The 21,771-nt window shown below is 38.9% G+C and overlaps 1 protein-coding gene across 1 annotated transcript in view; it reads left to right on the top strand.

Moving 5' to 3' along the window:
- Nucleotides 1-21,771, top strand: part of MTM1 (myotubularin 1) — a 101,735-nt gene that overhangs the window by 61,136 nt on the left and 18,828 nt on the right. Inside the window, exons 5-8 of the mRNA XM_026451554.1 lie at nucleotides 7,517-7,600; nucleotides 9,845-9,994; nucleotides 14,181-14,369; nucleotides 18,193-18,378. Coding sequence (XP_026307339.1) covers nucleotides 7,517-7,600; nucleotides 9,845-9,994; nucleotides 14,181-14,369; nucleotides 18,193-18,378 — 609 coding nt within the window. The remainder of the gene's footprint in view (nucleotides 1-7,516; nucleotides 7,601-9,844; nucleotides 9,995-14,180; nucleotides 14,370-18,192; nucleotides 18,379-21,771) is intronic.

The raw sequence follows: 21,771 nt of genomic DNA, 5'->3' as shown, positions 1-21,771 counted from the left end.
TGGCGAAACCCTGTCTCTACTAAAAATACAAAAATTAGCTGGGTGTGGTGGTGCATGCCTGTAATTCCAGCTACTTGCAAGGCTGAGGCACAAGAATCGCTTGAACCTGGGAGGCAGAGTTTGTAGTGAGCCGAGATTGCTTCACTGCACTCCAGCTGGGGCGACAGAATGAGTGAGACTCCCATCTCCAAAAAAAATAACAAAATAAATAAAATAAATTATCTCATATTCCTCTAGTAATTTGGTTTCTTCCTTAAGATTTAAGTATTTCATCTATTTGGACTTTATTTGCAGTTGAAGTATAAAATATGAATCCAACTTTTTCTTCCCCTCCTGTTGCAATATCATTTGTTGACTAGTTTGCTGATTTGAAGTACTGTCCTTATACTAAATTCCTCTGTGTGTTTGATTTTATTTCTAAGAGGTTCTTGTCTTGCATTAATTATTCTATTCATGCACCAGGTGTTCTCTTTTAACTACCGAAGCTTTCTAAGATGTTGCAGTGTATGGTAGAACGAGCCTCCCCTTGTTCCTCTTCTTTTTCTTTTCCTTTCTACTGTTGCTTAAGCAATTACAGAATGCTACATTGTGGCTGTGCTCAGGGATCTAGAGCTGATACCCACTTCCTGTTCCCAAGGAGTGCTGTTTTCCTGGGTAATGCAAACAAACAGATGCATATGATACAGTGAGTGGTGCACAGGATGTCACAGGAACACAAAGGAGGGCTTCCTAGAGGAGTCAGATTCTTAAAGATGAGTAGGAGGATTTGTCAGGCAGAAATGGACACGCCATACTGAAGGAACGGTCTGTGGACCTGCAAAGAGGCCGCACAGATGCAGGCTGAAGCCACATGCAGTTTGGTGTCCGGGAGCACAGCGTGCATGTGGGGGTACCAACAGGAGATAGTACTGCGGGCAGAGGAGGCTGGGCCAAAGGTTGCAGAGCCTAACATTCCCCACTCAGAACATCTGCTTTTTATCTGAAGGTGAAGGGAGCCATTTAATGGTTTCAAGCAGTAACGTGGCATGATTAAATTTCCATTTCAAAAAGATTGCTGGGCTGCAGTGTGTGCAGCGTAGGTAGAGGGGACGGGAGCGGAGGAGAAAGGAAGACCGTTTCTGGGGATTTTTGTTAGTCACCTCAGTCCTTGATGATGAGGGCTGGAAACGGGGCAATGGACAGGGATTCCAGATGATGCTTTTGAGAAAGATTCAGATGGTAAAATCAGCATTTGGTGGTTGACTGAATGTAGTTAGGAGGGAGGATGGGATGATAGAGAGGGAAGAATCCACCCTGAATAACCAGACCGATGCTGGGGCCAGTGGCTGTGATGGGGACTATAGGAACGGAGTGAGGAAGAGGTGGCAAGTTCCATTTTGGATATGTTGAGTTGAGAGTGTCTGTGAGACAGCCAGGCAGAGATACCTGGGAGACAGAGGACTACATAGATCCAGAGCTCTGGCTTGGGGAGAGCTTTATTTGGTAGGCCTGGATCACATCCATATCACCTCATTAGCATTTGCATAGATGTGGCCAAAATTGCCAGGAGAGAGAACTATAGTGAGAAGAGGGACAAGTTATGAACCCTCGGAAATCTCAACCTTAAAATGATTACGATAGTGGACAAGTTGTAAAGAATATTCTTTTTTCCAAAATAGTTTCAAATGGCATTTCAAATGTACATTTGTGGTCCTTTCCTGAATAAATAAACATGTACGTTTATATATGAAGACAATGAGGACACAGGAATATCAAGCCATTTCCCCCAGACGTACTGATTTAGTCAGTAGTAGAAATAGGATGAGGAGAATTGTTTATGCAAACAGAAATATAAATGGCAATTTATGTGCTAGCTGCTTTTGACCTGTTTAACTTTTGTCAGGTTTTTGGAATAACTGCGTCAAAACTGATATAAATGAACTTACTGTGTCAAGTCGTGTGAAATACACAGAAAGCATTATCTAGCATTAGGGCGTTAGAATTATAAGCTTTACCAAATATCAGTACATCCTATGGTTCTTTAAAATTTTAGACTTTCCCCTCCAATTTTAATGAAAGCATTTTTTTCTTACATGAACGAGTCTTGTTTCTAAAGTTTAATCTAAAAGATGAAAATGAGGTAATTTTACATTACTGTATCCTTAAATGGTAGATGGAAGCTTTTTAAAAAGATGAGTGTCTTTCATTTCAGAAATCAAATTCGGAAAAAAAAAAAAAAAAAAGCTAGCTTCAATTCCTGTTCAAACATTGCAAAATTTAATCCAGAAAAAAGCAGTTAGACCAGATGTGGTGGCTTACGCCTGTAGTCCAAGCACTTTGAAAGGCCAAGGGTAGTAGATTGCCTGAGCTCAGGAGTTCAAGGCCAGCCTGGGCAATGTGGTGAAACCCTGTCTGTACTAAAATACAAAAAAAATTAGCCGGGCATGGTGATGCGTGCCTGTAGTCCCAGCTACTCTGGAGGCTGAGGCACGAGAATTGCTTGAACCCAGGAGGCGGAGGTTGCAGTGAGCCAAGATGGCACCACTGCATTCCAGCCTGGGCAATGGAGCCAGGACTCTGTCTCCAAAAACAAAAACAAACAAACAAAAAAAAAACAGAAGCAGTTAGTAAGTGGTTCCCTAAAGTTTTAAGTTTAGGTATTTGGAGACATAGGTCATTAAGAGTCATCTTCCTGAAAAATCATGTTCATCAATTGTGCCATTGCGTGCTGTTAACATCATTTGAAAACACGTTTAAATGTTCATAGTTTATCAATTTATTCCCCTGATTATGAGCTGGAGAGAGCTTATAACAGTGACAGACAGCTGTCCATCCTCAAAGGAAACTCAAGAGTTGCTTAATATTTATAGATTCTGCTAAATAAACAAAAAATCCAATCTAGATGTTTTAAGGAAATCAGTGCATCTTTATGTAGGTGCCATTTAAAAATAATGGCTAATTAAGTGAAAGCTAAAATCTATTGTCATTTCAGAGTCTTTACCCCCAGAAGTTACAATGATAAATGTAGCTAAATTAAAATGACAAGTTATATTCCCTATGTCAGAGCTGTTTTTTATCCCTGGTGTGAAATCAGAGAATTTCATCTCAGGTTTGTCCTTTAACATTTTTCAAATGTTACATTGTGCTATTTTTAATCCAGAAACAATACATATGATTGCTTAAAAAAAAAAAAAAAGTCTCCATGTACAGTATCTCTTGACTAGTAGGGATCTAGTGAATTGTGAATTGATGAAATGCCCAAAACTAATATAGAGCAAAATTGAGGAAAATATGACTTGCTCACTTGAGGAAGGTGAGGGTGGCCATTTGAGAGTATTTTCTGTCAGTTTCCTGATTTTGATATTGTGCTAAAAGTTATACAAGATGTTAACACCTGGAGAGGCTGGCTGAAGATTTACTTCTTGTGAATCTATAATTATTTCAAAATAATCTAAAACAAACTAAAGAGCTCCCTAAGAGCTTGACCACACAGAATCCTTAGGCTACATTCCTGAGAGTTCTGGTACATCCCACATGGCCCTTCTAGGACCAAGGAGGTAGAAAGTCACCCCCTAGAGATTCTGGTTCAGTAGGGGTGAGGCAGGGCACAGGGCATGGTTTAGTATCTGGAAAAAGCAGCCCACTTCACCCCCGATTCTGAGGCAGAGCCCTAGATAAGGACTGCGCCCTAGAAGAAAGCCATGTAGGACTTGCTGAATCATCAACTGAAAGGTGATGCTCAGCAAAACATCTTCTCTGCCTAAGACTTTGCTCAACTGGGACCGAATCGTTCTTGAATTTTCCATAGGCGATGAAATCAGTACTCGGACGTGTTCGTTGAGTAAGCTTTATCATTACCCATTTAGCAAATAAGACGCCCTGCTTGATGGTTATAATGGAAAATACTCTAGAGCCAGCTCGCTCCACGTGATTTAGAGTTCCCAAATTAAGGGTCAAAATTTGACCCAAGGTTATATTTAAGAATAATAGTTGAAAGTGTCAACACATTAATAAAGTGTTCAAGAATACATTGTCTGGAAGAGAAAGTAAATGACAGCTAAAAACCTCAAGACATGTAACCTATTCACTTTAGGCTTTAACAATTTTCAAATAGGAGTTTTAATTAGGTTTGTAACAAGTTGCCACTTGTAGGGAATTTTATACTTTTTGATAATGAGGTACAGATGAATGTGTTTTGTTATTTATTTTTGTTTTTGTAATAATCCAACTTTATGTTACTCTGAGAGCCTATATTCTCTTAATCTTTAAGAAAAAAAGAAAATATGTCTGAAAAGTAAGTCCTCGTACTTTCAAGTTTAGAAAATGGTGGCACTGGCTCTTTCAGACTGCTCGCTTCAATTGAACCAAGTAGCTTATGGAAAACTTAGTTTTTAAAGAAAAACACCACATAAACACTACCTAGTAATGCTTTTTGAAAAATGTTTTTTTGTGTGTTTGTGAGCTAATTTATTTGAATGGTGAAAATATTGGTTTAAGCACCCAGTCTCTTCTACCCTAAGCTCCAGTGCATTATTAGATATGTTGCTGTGTACTTCATGAGGAGAAATATTTGGCTGTTGTGCGATTCATAATTCTTCCTGAAATATTTGGGGTCCAAGCCTGGCTCTTAGCATCAAGAGTAAACTGGGAGTTGTTTTGTCACCAATTCTAATAGGCATGTTTCGGATTAAAGGATACCAGTTAGTTGACTCATTCTGGATATTAGTCAGAATGTGAAGGGTCATTGTAGAAGTGATCTCATGAGAGAGGCCACCTGATGTGTGGTTACCATGGGGACATTGTCTCAGTCTCATACTAATGACAAAAAAAATTTGATGTTGCTTCTGTTCAGGTTCTCTTATAAAACATATTAAGGAAGTTATGTAGATAATTTTTGTTTAGGCCATATAACTTTGCTCTTCTGATAACAATTTTGTAAACTTAGGAATTTTCATGTAAGATAAAGGAATACTGGAAGCAAAAATAAGAGGTGCTTTAACATTAGTGATTGAAAAAATAGTAACTTAGGTTGAAAATGCTGCTTGAAAGTTAATACTGATAGCGTTACTACACATGATGATTTTTTTCTGGAAGGAAAGCTTTGTCTGGGCCTTCAATTTAGGAATTTTTCTCTTTGGTTTTTAAAAGCTGCCATATTCACTTGAGCTTCATGGGAGAGATGCAAATAACTAAAAACAAACAAATGAACAAAAATCATGTTGAGGTCAGGAACTTATTTCAAGAAAGCAAGTTCTAGGTTTTCTTCTAAAGTGATAGTAGAGCCTTAGGTCTCAAACCATCTACAACCATGTTAACAGCACATCATTCAAATCATTCAACAATCCTGAATGTTTACCTGTGCCCAGTACTGTCCAGTGCAGTGTCAGATGTGCACAGTAATGATATATTGCCAAGAGAATGCTTAGGCATGTCCCATATATTCTGTTTATGGATAAAGGAGTGCATCAAACATTTTAGTGCTATTTTCACCCAAAGTCCCTCTGTCTTTAAGTTAAACTTAACAGAAATCACTTATTTTCCCCAGTGGTACTGAATAATTAAGCATTGCTGTGGATTCAGTGTCAGGTTAAAGCCTCAGTGCATCGCTTAGCTAGGTCAGCGTAATTATCAGTGCGTGCTTATTATGCCAGCCATCCAGAATAAACAGCACTCGGGCCCAGCGCTGCCAGAGTTGAGACCTGCAGAGCGTGCTGCGTGCTTGGAAAAGTTTGAGAAGACATTCTGGAGAGCATGTTCTTGGGCATTTTTCACCTTAAACTTCTTGCCATTCACATGCAGAAAACTGTTGCTGCTGAAAGATGCTTTTCCAGAAATACACTGTGTTGTAGGGGAGGGAACACTGGTGTTCAAAGTGATTAGTCTGATGACAGAGGAAAATGGATAGGGAGGGAGCTACATAGAGGAAAAGTGCCCAGACGCAGCGCCTCCAGAGAAGGTGGTTGTACAGGGGCTGTGTGGGCCTTCATGTCTTCATTCGGGCAGCGAGCCTGTGTTCTGCCTCCCTCTGACCAGGCGCCATTGTAGTTACTGGGGATAAAGGATGGGAATGAAGCAAGTGTGTACTTTCATGGAGCCCATGTTCTAGGGGAGGGGATAGTATATATGTACAGTGAACAAGTACATATGTAATATGTCAAATGATCATAAGCGATAGGGAAAATCAGATGGGAATAGGGAATGCTGTTTGAGGGTAACATGTTTTTCTGTAGGGTGTCAGAGAAGGTCTTACTGATTAAGATTATTGGATCAGAGATGTGACAGAAGTAAGACAAGAAGCTGTGAGGTAAAAGAATTCCAGGCAGATGGAATAGTAGCCGCAAAGGCCCTGAGAATGGCATGTGCTTGGTGCCTTTAGGGAGTGGCACAGGAGGCAGGTCTGAGTCCCGTGGAGCGAGTGAGTCTGAGAGCAGAGATGTGCTAGGGGGATGGGCAGGTGGCAGACGGCTGCATAAGCCATCGGAAAGACTTCCACCTTTACGCCTCACAAAGTAGACAGCTACGGGAGGATTTGGGGCAAGGAAAGGACTTGATCTGACCTATGGCACCATCACCCTGATTTGAGAAGTACAAAGATGAAAGCAGGGGAGCAGTTAGGTTTTTGTAATCAACCAAGTAAGAGATCATGGAGGCTTGGACCAGGGTGGTAGCCATGTGGTGACAAAGAGGAATCCAAGGTTTTCAGCTCAATCAGCTGCAAGGATGGGGCTGTCATGTACTGAAATGGGGAGACTGTGGGAAGAGCAGGACTGGGTAGGGGAAGCCAAGGGTGTTTGGCTTTGGATGTGTTGAGACTTCTCCAGATGCCTCTTAGGCAGTCTGCTGGGGTGGTAGAGTGGACACTTGGATAGCCGAGTCCGGAATTCAGAGGGGATGCTGGAGAATGATAGGTCCTTACTAGTCACTAGAATATGGATGGTATCTGGGGCTATCAAATGTATCCACAGCACATTGAGGGTGAGTATAGATAGAGATGAGGTGAGAGGTCTGAGTCCTACCATTTCACAGAAACCAGGGCATTGATTCAGAATTCACAGAGAACAGTTAACTCAGAGTTTTCTTAATATCCTGTCTTTTTAAAAAATAAACACGTCATTGTTCCCTTTTGAGACAGTTGCACCATTTTAACAATAATTCCTGAAGTTTATTTTTCTTCCTTTCCTTCTTTCTTTTTAGTGGCTTGTACCTGATCAATTGCTAATACTGTTTAAAATTGATAGGCACTTTTTGGTCTGGTAATCTGATTTTTTTGTGGAACATCGTTAAAAGAACAATTGAGAGATTTATAGCCATAGAAAATTGAGGCTTCTTTCTATTACTCAAGATAGAAGTTAGCGTAAGTCTGATCTGAGTTTTCCACTGTTTTTGTTGTTGTTGTTGTTTTGTTGTAAGTCTTGGTTTGGGTTGTAATTTCATGGTCGGCAAATCTGGCGAAATTTATTTTGCGAGAAATCAAAGGATGTACTATAATAGTAGACTTCTTTCACACTGAACTTTATTTATTTTTTGCCTTTTCTAGCCATTATTTGCATTTTTAAATGAAGAAAAGTTTAACGTGGATGGATGGACAGTTTACAATCCAGTGGAAGAATATAGGAGGCAGGTAAGTTGTTAGATGCTATTGTCTGTTATGTGATGAACCTGAAACATGCATTATGACAGTATGTCATCAGCCATGCTTTCTGAAGATCAGCAACATCCTTGCTAAATATCTTTTCCATGGTGGTGATATTATCCACATTTCGTACAATATATCTCATTCTGTCTGTTACTGTATAACTTACAAGCTCATTCCATTGCCATATGCAAGCTGCATTGAAGGCTGGATCACTAAATTCTGTTTCCTTCCCTATATGAAGAGCATCAATTTTGTGTTGTTTATGAAATGAATTAAATACTTAGGATTTAGAAAAGTCAAACATTTTAGAAGGTACACTTTAGGACTTGATGTTGCTATGTATATGCATGTTTGGGAGCTTAACTATTACTTGCAGCTAGATTTAAATTATATTCATTTCAGTTTGCAGATTCAAATGAATTAGAACTGTTTCCCTGTAGTGATGTCTTTTTCAAGAAAGCTTTGATAAGTGTACATTATAATTGCCTTTACTGCTCTTTTACATGAATGTCACCTAATTGCATGTTTATTTGCTATAATAAAGGCAAGAGGCTTGGTCTCATGTTGCTGTTCAGGAACAAAAGTCTCTTGAAGTATTTTTGTGAAGGGAATTCTGTGCATAATATGTAACAAGAGCCACAGTTTGACCTCTGGTATAACCAAATCTATAGACAGCTAGGAGTTGTACAATGGGATTATTCACAATTCTTGTTCTACAAAGCTCTTAAGATAATTGAAAAGTTTTGTTGGATGAGATTTGAGAATCAGATCAAGCCCATTTGCTTTATATGAAAAGTTAGTGAATATAAAGTAAAATCGTAGAACCCTAGACTTGAGAAGAACCATCTAGTCACCACCTTCACCATGGAAAACCTGGATTGATTTCCTTTTTTAGTCTTAATCAACGGTTTGCATATTCATGAACAGATTTGACACTCTGGAATTTGGGTGCAGGAGTTTAGCTCTCGAACACATGTGAGATAGTATATCCTGTTGCTTCCATAAGTCGCGTTTAGACTGTAGAGTCTTCTAAGGCTTTGCACTCCTCCCATTTTAATGGCTTCTGTTCTGGACTAGCTATTGAGGCAGAAGGACCATGAAAACATTTTGCATGTTTTGGAGGCCTCTGTAAATGATGTATTAAAATATTTTTACCTTATTTTTGAAGTGTTATTGATAACATTAAGACTTTTTTTTTAGTTCAAAGCTTCTAGCTTGAGATAAAACAGTTCCTGTTTTAAGATTGCATGCGTATATGAACTGTTGAAGGTATTTTGTTCTAGACTGCCATTATATTCAATCTTTTTTTCTTATAACTTTCTGATGGGACTTATAACTGTCTAATTGGACTCAGCATCAGACTCAACATCTGTTTGGTCCGTGGTCTCTAGGGCCAGACCTAAAGAAAAGGTACAATGTCTGTCCCCAAAGCAAACACCCACATAGCTCACTTCCATGTGTGTATCTGTGCATTTGTGAGAATGGGGAGAGAATATTCCACCACCTCTGAATCTTTTCCATACTAAATACAATTTTGTGGGGAGATGATAGGGTGGGAGGTGTCTTCTGTGTCTCCCTGTCACATTAACAGTCTGCTTAAAATGCAAATGACTGTGTTTCTAACACAACCTATAGGGCGATCTTCGATTCCGAACAACTTGATTGAAAAAAACTCATCGGAGGTGGCGAAATGAGCCTCCCCAGAGGGGTTTTCCTTTACTTCCCCTCTGTGATTTTCTTCATGAGCTCAGCCTCTTTCCACTTTGGAGCAGACTGGAGCATTCACTCTGTTTTGAGCAGGGAGAGGAAGTTGCCTGATCTCTTTTCTACCCTCAGTTAGACCCAGATTAAGATGAAGCAGGGTAATTTTTTAGGGGATGGGAGGGGTGCATGGGCGGGGGATGAACTTGGGTTTATCTGTGTGGTACAGGTAGTATAGTAAAGAATATGTGGACACAAAATAAAGGAAGATGAATTCCTTTGAATTCAAGAGAATCTGTATTTACAAAGTATAGTTTAGAACTGTAAAAACCACCAATGTTTTGTCTTGTGTTCTTACGTTGTCTGGATTATTGATTTGGCACCCTTATTATAAATAGGTAGACCGTCATCACCCTGTGGTCAAAGAGGCATGTGCACATATTGCTAGAAGGAAGAAAAGAGGCCCCAGGGCAAATCCAGAGATGAAGTCAAGCAATACTGACTTGAATTTCCTTTTTTTCCTCACAGGGCTTGCCCAATCACCATTGGAGAATCACTTTTATTAATAAGTGCTATGAGCTCTGTGACACTTACCCTGCTCTTTTGGTGGTTCCGTATCGTGCCTCAGATGATGACCTCCGGAGAGTTGCAACTTTCAGGTCCCGAAATCGAATTCCAGTGAGTACTGCAATTAATATTTCTCTCGAAGAGCACCTTTTAGTCCATAAGAATGGTAGTCCTATAACTTAGAGAACGGTCCTTTTGGAATTCTATCCCCAAAAATACTTACCAGTGCTTTCTGAGTGCAAAGCACCATACCAGATTGGAGAAGAAGTGTGCTGTCACCTGCCTTCTGGGAGCTTGCAACTAAGGATCGAGAATGAACGCAAGTAAAGAGCTCTCTACAAGAGAGGGGCTGCACGTAATGGGAACCAAGTGCTGTGTGGAAGGAAGCAAGGAAGGACAGGCTCCTTATGACTTTCGTCTTTGTGGCACAATACGTGATACTATATGATAGGCTCTTGATAAATGTCAGATAAATCATGCTGGAAAGAACACACTGTCTTGTTATAGAGTGTGTCAGCACAGACTTTGACATATACTCACCATGAGCTCACCCCCGTCACCTTTGCAGGCTGCCCCGATACCATTGTCTAACTGGAATCAAGTATAGATTATTCCAGACAGTATCCATACGGTATCATTGCACCTAGTTCACAAAGCTCTCTTTTGGTCCTTAAATATTAATGGGCATGTCATACTGTCTAACATTGACAAAAATAGACTAAAAATTTAGATGTCCTCCCCTGCTAATTTTCAGGGTCTGTCATAAGTACATTGGGGTTTTTTTTTTTTTTTTTTTTTTCCTAATAAGTAAATGTTTAAAAACAAAGGTTGAAAAAATTAAGACTTAATGTCACCTTGCCTTCTTCAAGTCTATACATTTTTTTCCCTAAAAGGATATTTGTGCAATACTTCGTATTCTGTCAGCCTAATATGAATTGTAATTTTTTTTAAATTCACTTGTGAACACACTTCTAACCATAAAACGGCAGAAGTGATGCTGCGTTCTCAGTGCACCACCGTAGTAGACATGCTGTTGAGTTGTCCCATTATTAGTGATGTTAACTGTGATTATTCTGCTAAGGCAGTGTCTGTCATGTTTTTCCACTGTAGCACTATTATTTTACCCATTAAAATTAATAAATGCCTTATTAATGATTTCTTTAAAATTTACTTCTCTAGTTACTAGTGTCCATATCTTCACGATATAAATTGTACTTGAAAGTATGTTCTTTAGCTCATGTTGTTAGAACATGGTGCTCATGAAGCTAGGGTTCCAAGTTCAGTCTTCCTGTGCTCTGTTTGGACATGCTCTTCTGTACCATAGCCACAGACTACACCCCTACCATGGCTGGCTGTCTTGCTAATAATACATGCCTTGCTCACAAGGACAACTGGGCTAGGGTCGCCTGGCTCAGTTTTGTTCATGTATTCATTCAGCTCATATATATTGAGCCCTACTGTGTCATTTGTGTATGTGGGTGTATTCCGTGGGATTTGAAACAGAGAAAATTAAACAACTGTGCCCTTTCCACCATGCTTGGTTACCATCTTGATCCAGTAGTCCCCATTATTCTGAATGAATGAGTGTCCACTGTAGAGCAGATGGAATCTCTTAACTTTTTATTTAGTCATGTTATTGATCCTTCTTACTTTATTGTGGCCACCAATTTATATTTATTTTTCCTAAAATAGCTTTTATAGGAAAGACTAGGTTCCCCATCACCTCTACATATTTATAGATCTACCATTAGGTACTATTAAGCATGGTAGTATGTTCTTTTCAGTATACTTTTTAACCACCCGGCTGTTGGCTAAGTCTCAGAGCTTTGCTTACACCCAGAAAACATATGTGCCTTTAATGTGAAATCATTAATATCTGATAGTCGGTTCTTTTTATAAAAGCTCATGTAAAAATACAAAAGGAAGTGATGGGAAAGAGATCTGATTTCGCATATAAATAAGATACAAACTATAATAAAATATCGCTGGGTAGAGAAATAATCAATGTGCTTTAAATGTTTCCATTAATGTATTCTCTTATTCTCAAACAGATTTGTCTTAATTTTATGAGTCTTTAGTGTACAAGTAATGCACGTTCATTTTAAGCATTATAAAAAATACTGATAAGCAAAAAGGAGTCTGCCACCTAATGAGAACCAGTGTTAACATTGTTGGTATATATCCTTTCAGACTTCCTTCTAAACATATATAGATGTTCCTTCTAAATATATATATGTATTTGAAAAAAATGAAATTATTCTATAATTTGTGTCTCAGTCTATAGAAATTATTCTATAATTTGTGTCTTTTTCTATCTAGCAGTATCTTGTAAACAGCTTCCCATGTTGCTAAATATGATCCGCTCATATGCCGGTGTGTAGGTGTACCAAGATTTATTTAATCATTTTTCCATTGTGAGACATTCAGCTTCTGCTTAATCTTTTGCTGTTATAAATAATGCTGTAATAAACATCTTTCAGTGGTTATATATTTGTGTACTTCCTTAATTGTGGCTTCTAGATATTAATTTTAATAAGAATAATACAGTGCCATATACTGTAAAGGCACTCATGGTAGTTGACGCTGTGAAATGAACATTATTTGTACCTATTTAGCTCTGTAATAAGCATCCTTTTCAAAAAGTAGTAAGAATCCCCCCTCCTGCAAAGAAATTAAGAGGTGAAACAACTCAGAGGAGTAGCATTTCCTAACATGGCACCACAAAGAGAAGAGGGGTCGGGGGAGGGAAGCCATTGCCTATGGTCTGACTGAAATTTACAACTTGATGAGGGTCTTTCTCAAATAATAAATCTTTTAAATGTGTAGCAAATAACTCTTTAAAGTGATCTCATGTCTCTTGTCTCTCTTGATACCAGGGCCATAGAGGGAAGGGAAGGCAGATCTCATATGTGCTGTGTATTATAGATTGGAAGGTGGAGGTTTAGGTCCCACTAGTACCTTCTCCAAGGCTCCCAGTTCTGAGCCTTTAGACTCTTAGGCAGGGGCTACAATGGTGTTTTTAATGGATCTCTGTTATGGTGCAAGGACCATATTTGTTCTGAGAATGAATAAATATTATCGTATAATCTTTTCTCAATAACCTGTTGTCATTATAAACACTCATTTTTATAAACATCAATGTTTGTCATTTGCCATCGTGAGGTAGGTAACTTCAGAGACATCAGGGAATTTGGTGTTATGTTGAGTAAGCCCACGTGGTTATGCTTCTAAAGTTCTTTGTGTCTGCATTTTGTAGTTTTTGTTAACTGACTTTCCTGGCTGCTGGGCCTGCCTCTATAAGCTAACACGAGCCAGTGTTTATTGCAGACTTTCTGGGCATTCTTCTTCAGGCCACCCAGCAACCCTATGAGATTATATTATTCTCCCCATTTTATGGAAGAGGAAAGGAAAGCCAGAGAAGCTGCGAGTGAAATGCCTGAGGTTAGAGCCGTGGCAGAGATGGCACTAGACCCCAGAGTCTACATTGTCGCTCACTGTGCTGCAGTTCTCCAGCTCCCCATTTTTAACAGCTTTATTGAGATCTACTTCGCATACCAAACAATTTTCCATCTCAAGTGTACAATTCTGTCATTTTTGGTATATTACATTATTAGCTACCTTTTATGTGTATTAATTTTCACATGCTATGAGCTTGGAAACCAGGGAGCAAATGTACTAGACTTGTGTATAAAATTAGAGAAGGCAGGTTCTGAATCAGGGTTTGATGAGCTCTCCTAGGCAGTGGATGTCCACGTTGCACTGTGGAGACAAGCAGACCTTCGCTCTTTGGGCTGTCCTGAGATTCGGTTTGCTCCCCTTGGGTTTTCTTCCTGCCTGTGTTAGATTCTAGAATTGAGACTGTCGGGAAAATGATCTGTAGACATGAGTTGGTATTATGAGAAACATATTGTACCACAGACGATTTCCTTTACCTCTCACTTTTTGCCAAAGCTGCTTCTATATGATAACAAATCCAGTGCAAGCTACATAATTAAAATAGGATCAAGCTTTCAATTTCCTTTAAGTGATATTACTATTTTTAGGTAAGCAATTAATTTCTATTGGATGTGGTGCTAATTAAGAAAAGACTGGTCGTTGTACTTGTTTCTGAGTGATATTATTAAATGCATGTGTCTGGGCACACGCACACAGTGAGATGGCAAGTGAACAAGTATTTTATTTTAGCGCAATCACATTCACTTCTTCATAACTATCAGTGCTTTACTGTTTTGCAGTTTTAATTGTCTGCTTGGAGATTGGCTTTCTTGATAGCTTAAACTTTCTGACCTAACCATAGGTGCTGTCATGGATTCATCCAGAAAATAAGACGGTCATTGTGCGTTGCAGTCAGCCTCTTGTCGGTATGAGTGGGAAACGAAATAAAGATGATGAGAAATATCTCGATGTTATCAGGGAGACTAATAAACAGATTTCCAAACTCACCATCTATGATGCAAGACCCAGCGTAAATGCAGTGGCCAACAAGGTGAGTGGACTTAGTGATGTGCTGGACACTTAGCTTACATATGGAATGCAGTGGTTTCTGTGAATGTTTTTGCCATGGTATAGAAACACATGGGTTTAAATTAATAGTTAAGAAAACCAGTTCTCTTAGATATAACGTAGTTGTAATCACAAAACTTAAACAAAATTGAATACGTCAAAATCAAATGCAAATAAACTTTAGGTAAATAGGCATGTCTAGACTATGAAGTTGGGTTTTGGCTAGGACCTTGGCAGGAAAAAGTTAGATTCTCTTTAAAGCCCTTTCAGCTGTGCATGATCACTCATTGTGTACACTATTGAGGCATCTGTAAGGAGCTATGGGAAGCTGTAGTTATTAAAATACTAAATTTGTATGCTTACCCAAACACTCCCTCCCCCATACCCGTATATACTCACATATGTGTATTCTCATTTACATAAGATAATTCGAGAAATGAGTAAATCCACGTATGTGAGTTTTCCAAGCACAAACATATACACAAAGTTGACCATTTTCAAAGAAGTCTGTCTCAATTGACTTTTTGCTGTAAACAGAATATGCTGAATGCACTTAAAATTGATTAGGGTCATCATGAACATCAGTGACTGCACAGTGTTGCCTTCAGAAGCTGCTGCAAGGTGTATGGCTGTTTGCTCCTATGCTAAATGGCCCCAGGTTGGTGTGCATTTTACGTTCTATTTCTCCTTTTTGTTGTTTTTCTTTTTCTTCTCCTCCCATCATTGCTGTCACTTTGAAATGCTCACAAGGGGCCTGCCCTAAATTGCTCACTCCTATTCCAGCTTTCAGATTTATTGTTTCTCATCTGCTGTCGGCTTAAATTTCATCATATTTAATACATTGCTTATCCTGAGGTTATTTGTCTAGCATCTTCAGTTATTCAGAACATAAGAACCAGAAAGCAGAACAAGTTCTTGAGCAGCTCAGATAGGTGCAGCAGCTTCCCAGTAGAATCTGTGATGTCTGTCTGCACTAGGATGTATCAGACTGCATGCATGCACAGCTCAACTCTTCATTATTTGCGCACAGATCTTCTGTCCTACATGTTTAATCCTGGGCCACCTCCGCATCTCCATGCATGCTTTTGAACCAGCTGTTTGTTACTATGGTTTTGTTTGGTCCAGAGATGATTTTGAAACTATATGTGAAGCAATCAGTAAGCTAAATTGACAAGTAAATTAGGAATTGTAAGTGAAACACTCAGGAAATGAAATCTAAATCTACATGTCTTCTTGGATTGTCCTTAATTTTATATATCTCTGTTACTATTATCTTTCATATATAATTCAGAGTGAATACATATGTATCTAATGCAATATTTTCATGTACATATTTAGCCTGAAATAGATATGATATAGCATTACAATGAAGTATTTACAAAGAATATTTTAGAATATTAAAATGCATGAAATGGATACCCTAATTAACTCTAAAGCTCATTCTAGAAAGAGAATTCCTGAAGGCCTTTTTAACACTCAGGAAACAAGCCTCAATTTCTAGTCCTCTTAGGAGTCAAGGGAAGGAAAATATCAGGGAAAAAGCCTAAGCTTTACAGATCTCTGTCATTCTTTTAAAAAGCTCACTTGTGTCCTCCTCCTCCCTCTGCTGTGTCTCTCCACTAGTCGTCTATATCCATAGCAACAGGCCCGTAGACCTTTACATCATTGTTCTAGGTAATCTACATTGTTCTTTTTTGTTGAAGAAAGGAAAACCAGAAAGAATACTTCAAAAAGTAACCAGAGGTGTAGAATTTGAACTTTCAGGAACTCAGTGTGTGCTCGACTAATTGATTGTTGCCCTTCCTGATCTTCTGTTCTCCTTGGACCTAATTGTTCCTCCCTTACGGATATTTAGAAATTTACATCCCCAGATGCAACAAGCAACAGCACGTCATTTTAAATTAAACAAAATCCAAGGATCGGTGACATCTAGCAGCAAGCCGCTTCTATTTTTGTGGCAGTACATCGTGATGAATTAATGTGGAACTGTGCTAATGTCTGTTTTTACCAGAAACATTAGCGATGAGTAATAAAGTATATTTTTCCTTTTATTTTTTCACTTATTTTCGGTTATTTATGAAGAGAACTCCAGTTTCAAGAACCTCTTTGAAAATCACCACAACTATTTAAAAACCGCATGTGTAGAGAAGCAGGAAGAGGAGAAAGTGGCCCACTTAAATAATAAATTGCTTATTTATTAGCTAATAACTTTTTTAAAACAACACTGTGAATGTTTACTGTCTACTTACTAGTGATACTATTTAGAGCAAACGCTAAAGAAATATTTCTGCCTAGGTATACTTTCTTGCCTAGAGTCTTTGGAGACCAAGGTTTCTGGCTTTTAACATAGGTCTCTAGGTTTGAAACCTAAATGGATGGTAGCCTTACTTCTGCAGGAAACCTTTCTCTGTGACTAACTCCAGGGAAAAAAAAACCAAAACTAAACCTAAGTTTCTTTGGCCCTTCTATCCATGGCTACAAGCTTATATTCCTTCCATTGTTATTAATAAAGAGAAAATAGGCATATTGTAGCTATGGCACGTTTGTCTGGTGACTTCTCCTTTCCTCTTCAGCCCCAGGCAGATGTTTCCCTGTTCTGTTCCTACAGGCGTTCTGGAGTTAGTATAATATTGCTTTCTTTGCAAGTCTCAGAACTGTTGAACTTTTTCTTAAAGGGCCAAAGGCCACGTGTTCTATGCCATTTCAAAACATTTAAGCAGAATGCAGCCAGATTCCTGAACGAAACCATAGCATCTCTTTGTCAGTGTGGAAAATGGGCACTCTTCACCATGCTGTGAAGATGAACCAAAGCCTGCTCTGGCAAGTTAATACTTGTAGGTGCTGCAGTAGGCGACAGCCATCTTGTCTCCTCTTGAAATCTTTTATTCTTTGAGAGCTCACTATGTGCAGCGCTCTGGCGTTGGTGTTTGCATAGCAGAGAAATAGTCATCGTTTAGTAGAAAAAGGGGGAGCTTTGAAGCCAGACATAGATTTAAATGCCACTTACTACCTGTGTGACTTAGGGGATAGTTAACTAGCATCTCTGGGTTTCTGTTTTCTCATTGGCAAAATGGGGACAGTAATACCTATCTTGCAGCACTGCTGAAGAGAGAAAATTATGTAAAGCAAGAGTCACAGTACCTGGGATGTCATAGGAGTTCATTAAATAGTGGCTGGCATTAGCTATTACAATAGAGTGTGGTTCCTTTAATAGTATGAGACCTAGGTAATATTATCCCCTATTTTACAGGAGAGGATGTTGAGGCTCAGAAATGTTAAGTGCCTTGTCCCAGATCACGTGGTAAGGAGAAGCTGAAGCTGAGCTATCAGCCTGGGTCTGACTCTGAGGCCTGTTGTTTTCCTCTAATGCATCACATCCTACGTGAGTGCTGTTACAGAGCCAGAGGTGCCTGCTGCTGCCTCAGTCTGGCTGCCTCCCCCATTCCCCCGAAGGGTACTATTAGAGATACAAAACTAATGGAGAACGAGGACCTTTCACAACCTGCTTTTGCCTTTCCAGATCCGGAAGAAGAGCTATTAATTATAGAGCATTTTGAGGATGATTTTTTTCCTTAGGAATACAGATTCCCCAGGAAATTGCCAGCCTTCTGTCTTTTTTTCAGCTCAAAATGTGACTAATGTTTTTGAGACTTATTGTTGGCTAGGAAGTCAAGTCACATCAATTATTCATTTAAATTGGAGGATTTGGGGTTATTTGGATGACAAATAACTTTAGAAATATTTGTGTACGTTTCTAATGAAATAGAAAACTCAACTGATTGTTTGTATTTCATGTTGTTTCTTAGGCAACAGGAGGAGGATATGAAAGTGATGATGCATATCATAACGCCGAACTTTTCTTCTTAGACATTCATAATATTCATGTTATGCGGGAATCTTTAAAAAAAGTGAAGGACATTGTTTATCCTAATGTAGAAGAATCTCATTGGTTGTCCAGTTTGGAGTCTACTCATTGGTTAGAACATATCAAGGCAAGTATATTTTGTTAAAATATTTGCATATATAAACAAGAATGTGATTGTGTGGTGGAATGGAGATATTTTTAAATTCCTTTAAAAAAATGGACGTTGAGAGAGAAACTTAGTAGTATAGGACCACATTTGACAGTTTTATGTTGCTTTATAATTTGCTTACCTAAATTAAAGATTTCACATCATCACTCCAGAATATATTTAGAGTGTGCAAAGACATCTCTTTCCATCTTTCAGTATTAAGTCGTTCAGTCTTTCATGCAGGTTTATTTACGAATAGCCAATTTATTATCTAACCATTACTGGGTATAACGTCTTTGGACCTAGAGGTGGTCAGGTTTTTTTTTTTCTTTTTTTTTTTTTTTTGAAACTAATCTCACATGACTTATTTTAAAGAATTGATTTTGTGTTTTATTATTTTCAATCCTGATAAAGGCATCAATAATCCTCCACTTTTTAAAAAGTACTTGAAGCGATCTGAGGGAACTAACACTTTTAGAAACCCTTTAGTTCTGTAAACAAACAAAAAGCTTTAATGTATAGGTGAATTATTAAGATACATTCTCTAGTCATATTTTGTTTTCCAACTTAGCCTTCATCTGCAAATGGTGGCATGCTTTTCTCAGCTAGCCAGGCTCACCCTCTTGGTATCATCCTACATTTCTTTAGCTCCTGCACCTAGCTAATCATAAAGTACCACAGGCCCTTCCTTGGAAACATTTCTGTCACTCTCAGAGTCCCCTTACCCTCACACTGGCATTATTCAAACTAGGCCATTACTACCCCTATCTTTGCACTCTTAAAATGGTTCTGTTTTCTCTTCCTTCCCTCTCCTATCTATTCTATAAGCAGCTGACAGAACATTTTCCTAAAATATCGTGCTATTCCAAAACCTCTGGGGGCTCCCAACAGCCTAACCTGACAGTCACACCCCTGTTCATCTGGCTTCTGCAGGTTCGTAGATTAACCTGCAACTATGGAAATCCTTACTCTTCCTAATATCATCTCACTTACGCCTGTTTCTAGGCCTTTGTCTCGGTTGTCCTCTTTCTCTAGAATGGATTCCCCCATCCTTCCATTTTCTTCAAGGACCAGATCAAATCCCACCGAATCTCAAAGGGAATGTTCCTTCCACTGACTTTGCTATACATTTTGTCTCTTTTTACACATACCTATCATCTCTTCAGTCATATGTGGACCTCCTTAAAGTCTTATACCATTTTCCCATTCACAAGGTCTAACATAAAAAACAAAATAAAACTGTTTATTTTACAATAGTTTTCAATTTACAGAAAAATTGTAAAAGTACTATAGAAAGTTCGCATGTGCCCAACCCAGTTTTTCTCTTTATTGACATCTTACACTGCTCACAACTATGGCATGTCACATTGTATGGTACATTTGTCACAACTAATGAACCAATATTTATACATTATTAACTCATTATTAATGCAGTTCATACTTTATTTGGATTTCCTCAGCTTTCACCTAATGTCCTTTTTCTGTTCAACGATCCCTCCCATCCAGGTATCACATATTTAGTTGTCACAATTAGTGTTGTTTTTTTTTGTTTGTTTGTTTTTCTTTACAATTCATTGGTGAGGATGACAAATTCATAAAAAAATGAAAGTCAGGCAAAATCAAAATAAGATTTGATTGGGACCTTGGTCAAGAGAATTCTACACCTTGCATTTGGGGTAGTGGTGGGTCATCCACCTGCTGGTGTCTAACAGGCAGGCTTTCTGCAAAGTAGAACCCAAAATAGAGACTTAACACTGAGATATCGGTTGGGCAGTCAGCTATTGGGCAACAGATGCAAGCAAAGCCCTTTAATGTAGTTTCTGAGAGAGGATGTGTGGGGAAAAGATCAAAGGACTTTGAGTGGAGCTTTGGGCCTGTTTGTATTCAGGGCAGAAGGTAAGAAGTGGAGCTCAGTGAAGGAGGCATGTGAGAGAAATGGACATCAAAGGAGGATATTGGAAGGTAAAGAAAGGGTCTTAAGAAGAAAGGGTCAGTGGTACTTGAAGGAGGTTTATTAACGAGGTCCTTTATGACCTTGGGGTTGTCTAGTGATGTGGTGGGCGTGAGTGAGAAAATAGAGGTAATGAATATCGACTGTTCTTTTAAAAAGAGAGGGAGTTAAGGAAGGGGGAAGTGTTGAGGATCATATGACTATGAGAAGGGCTTTTCAAGTCATGGGAAGCTTTAGCCTATTTTGTAGACAAAGAGAAAAGATTTACTTCAGGAATTTTTTTAAGGGAAATAATCACACAGATCTGAAAATATGAATATACTAGAATGCTTATGATAGCAGAAAAACAGAGCCAGCGTGGTGGCTCATGCCTGTAGTCCCAGTGCTTTGGGAGGTCAAAGCAGGAGGATCGCTTGAGCCCAGGAGTCTGAGACCAGCCTGGGCAACATAGTGTGCCCCTGCTTCTTACAAAACTCACACAAACAAACAAACAAACAAAAATAGTTGTGGTGGTGCACAACTGTAGTCCCAACTACTCAGGAGGCAGAGGCAGGAAGATTGTTTGAGCCCAGGAATTTTCAGGCTGCAGTGACCTATTAATATGATTGTACCACTGCATTCCAGCCTGGGTGACAGAAGAAGTCCCCATCTCTTTAAAAAACAAAAAGTGGATAAGCATTGGAAACAACCTAAATGTACAAGAAAAGTTTTAAACACACACACATAAAGAGTTTAGAAAAGTATCCACCAATATGTGAATAATCATTATTTCTGAGTAATAGGCCTATGTTTTCTCCATTTTTTCCCAGGGAATATATATTACTTTTGTAAATAAGAGGAAAAGATTTTTTTAAAAAAGAGAGAGCACAGGTACAGGAGTTATTGGCAAGGTGGCTCAGCTGCTACTCTGAGCTAGATAGAAGGAAGAGAGACTGGGTGAAAGTAGCTCTTGTTCAATGGCTCAGATGTCTGAGGAAGTTAGGAGGTAAGGCCATCTGCAAAAGATGAAGTATGGAAGTTAGCACTTAAGAAATGTAGGAAATGTTTTAAGAGGCCTCTCTAAGGTTTTATAGTCTGTCTATAGCAAACGGGATATGAAAGAAATGAAAGAAACTGTCATTGTTCTGTACGGAAGCCAAAGGAGGTACCAGGAGACTGGAGTCCAGGCGGAAACCTGTAATGATATCTGACTCGGGGCTTCTCAGGCATCAGTCACATCATAGCAATTCAAACAGTGGAGCAGAGTTGCGGATAGCCTTGAGTTGGACCTAGAATACTGGATGGAACAAGGGGAAAATCCATTCCCTGCCTCTTCCAGCTTCTTGTGGGCACATCATTCCATCCTCTGCCTCTGTGGTCACATTGCCTTCCCCTCTTCTGTCTGTATGAAATCTCCCTCTGCCTCTCTCATATCAGGATTT

Source organism: Piliocolobus tephrosceles, chromosome 12, assembly GCF_002776525.5.
Source record: "Piliocolobus tephrosceles isolate RC106 chromosome 12, ASM277652v3, whole genome shotgun sequence".
Lineage (NCBI taxonomy): Eukaryota > Metazoa > Chordata > Mammalia > Primates > Cercopithecidae > Piliocolobus > Piliocolobus tephrosceles.
This window is presented reverse-complemented; position numbering and strand designations above follow the sequence as displayed.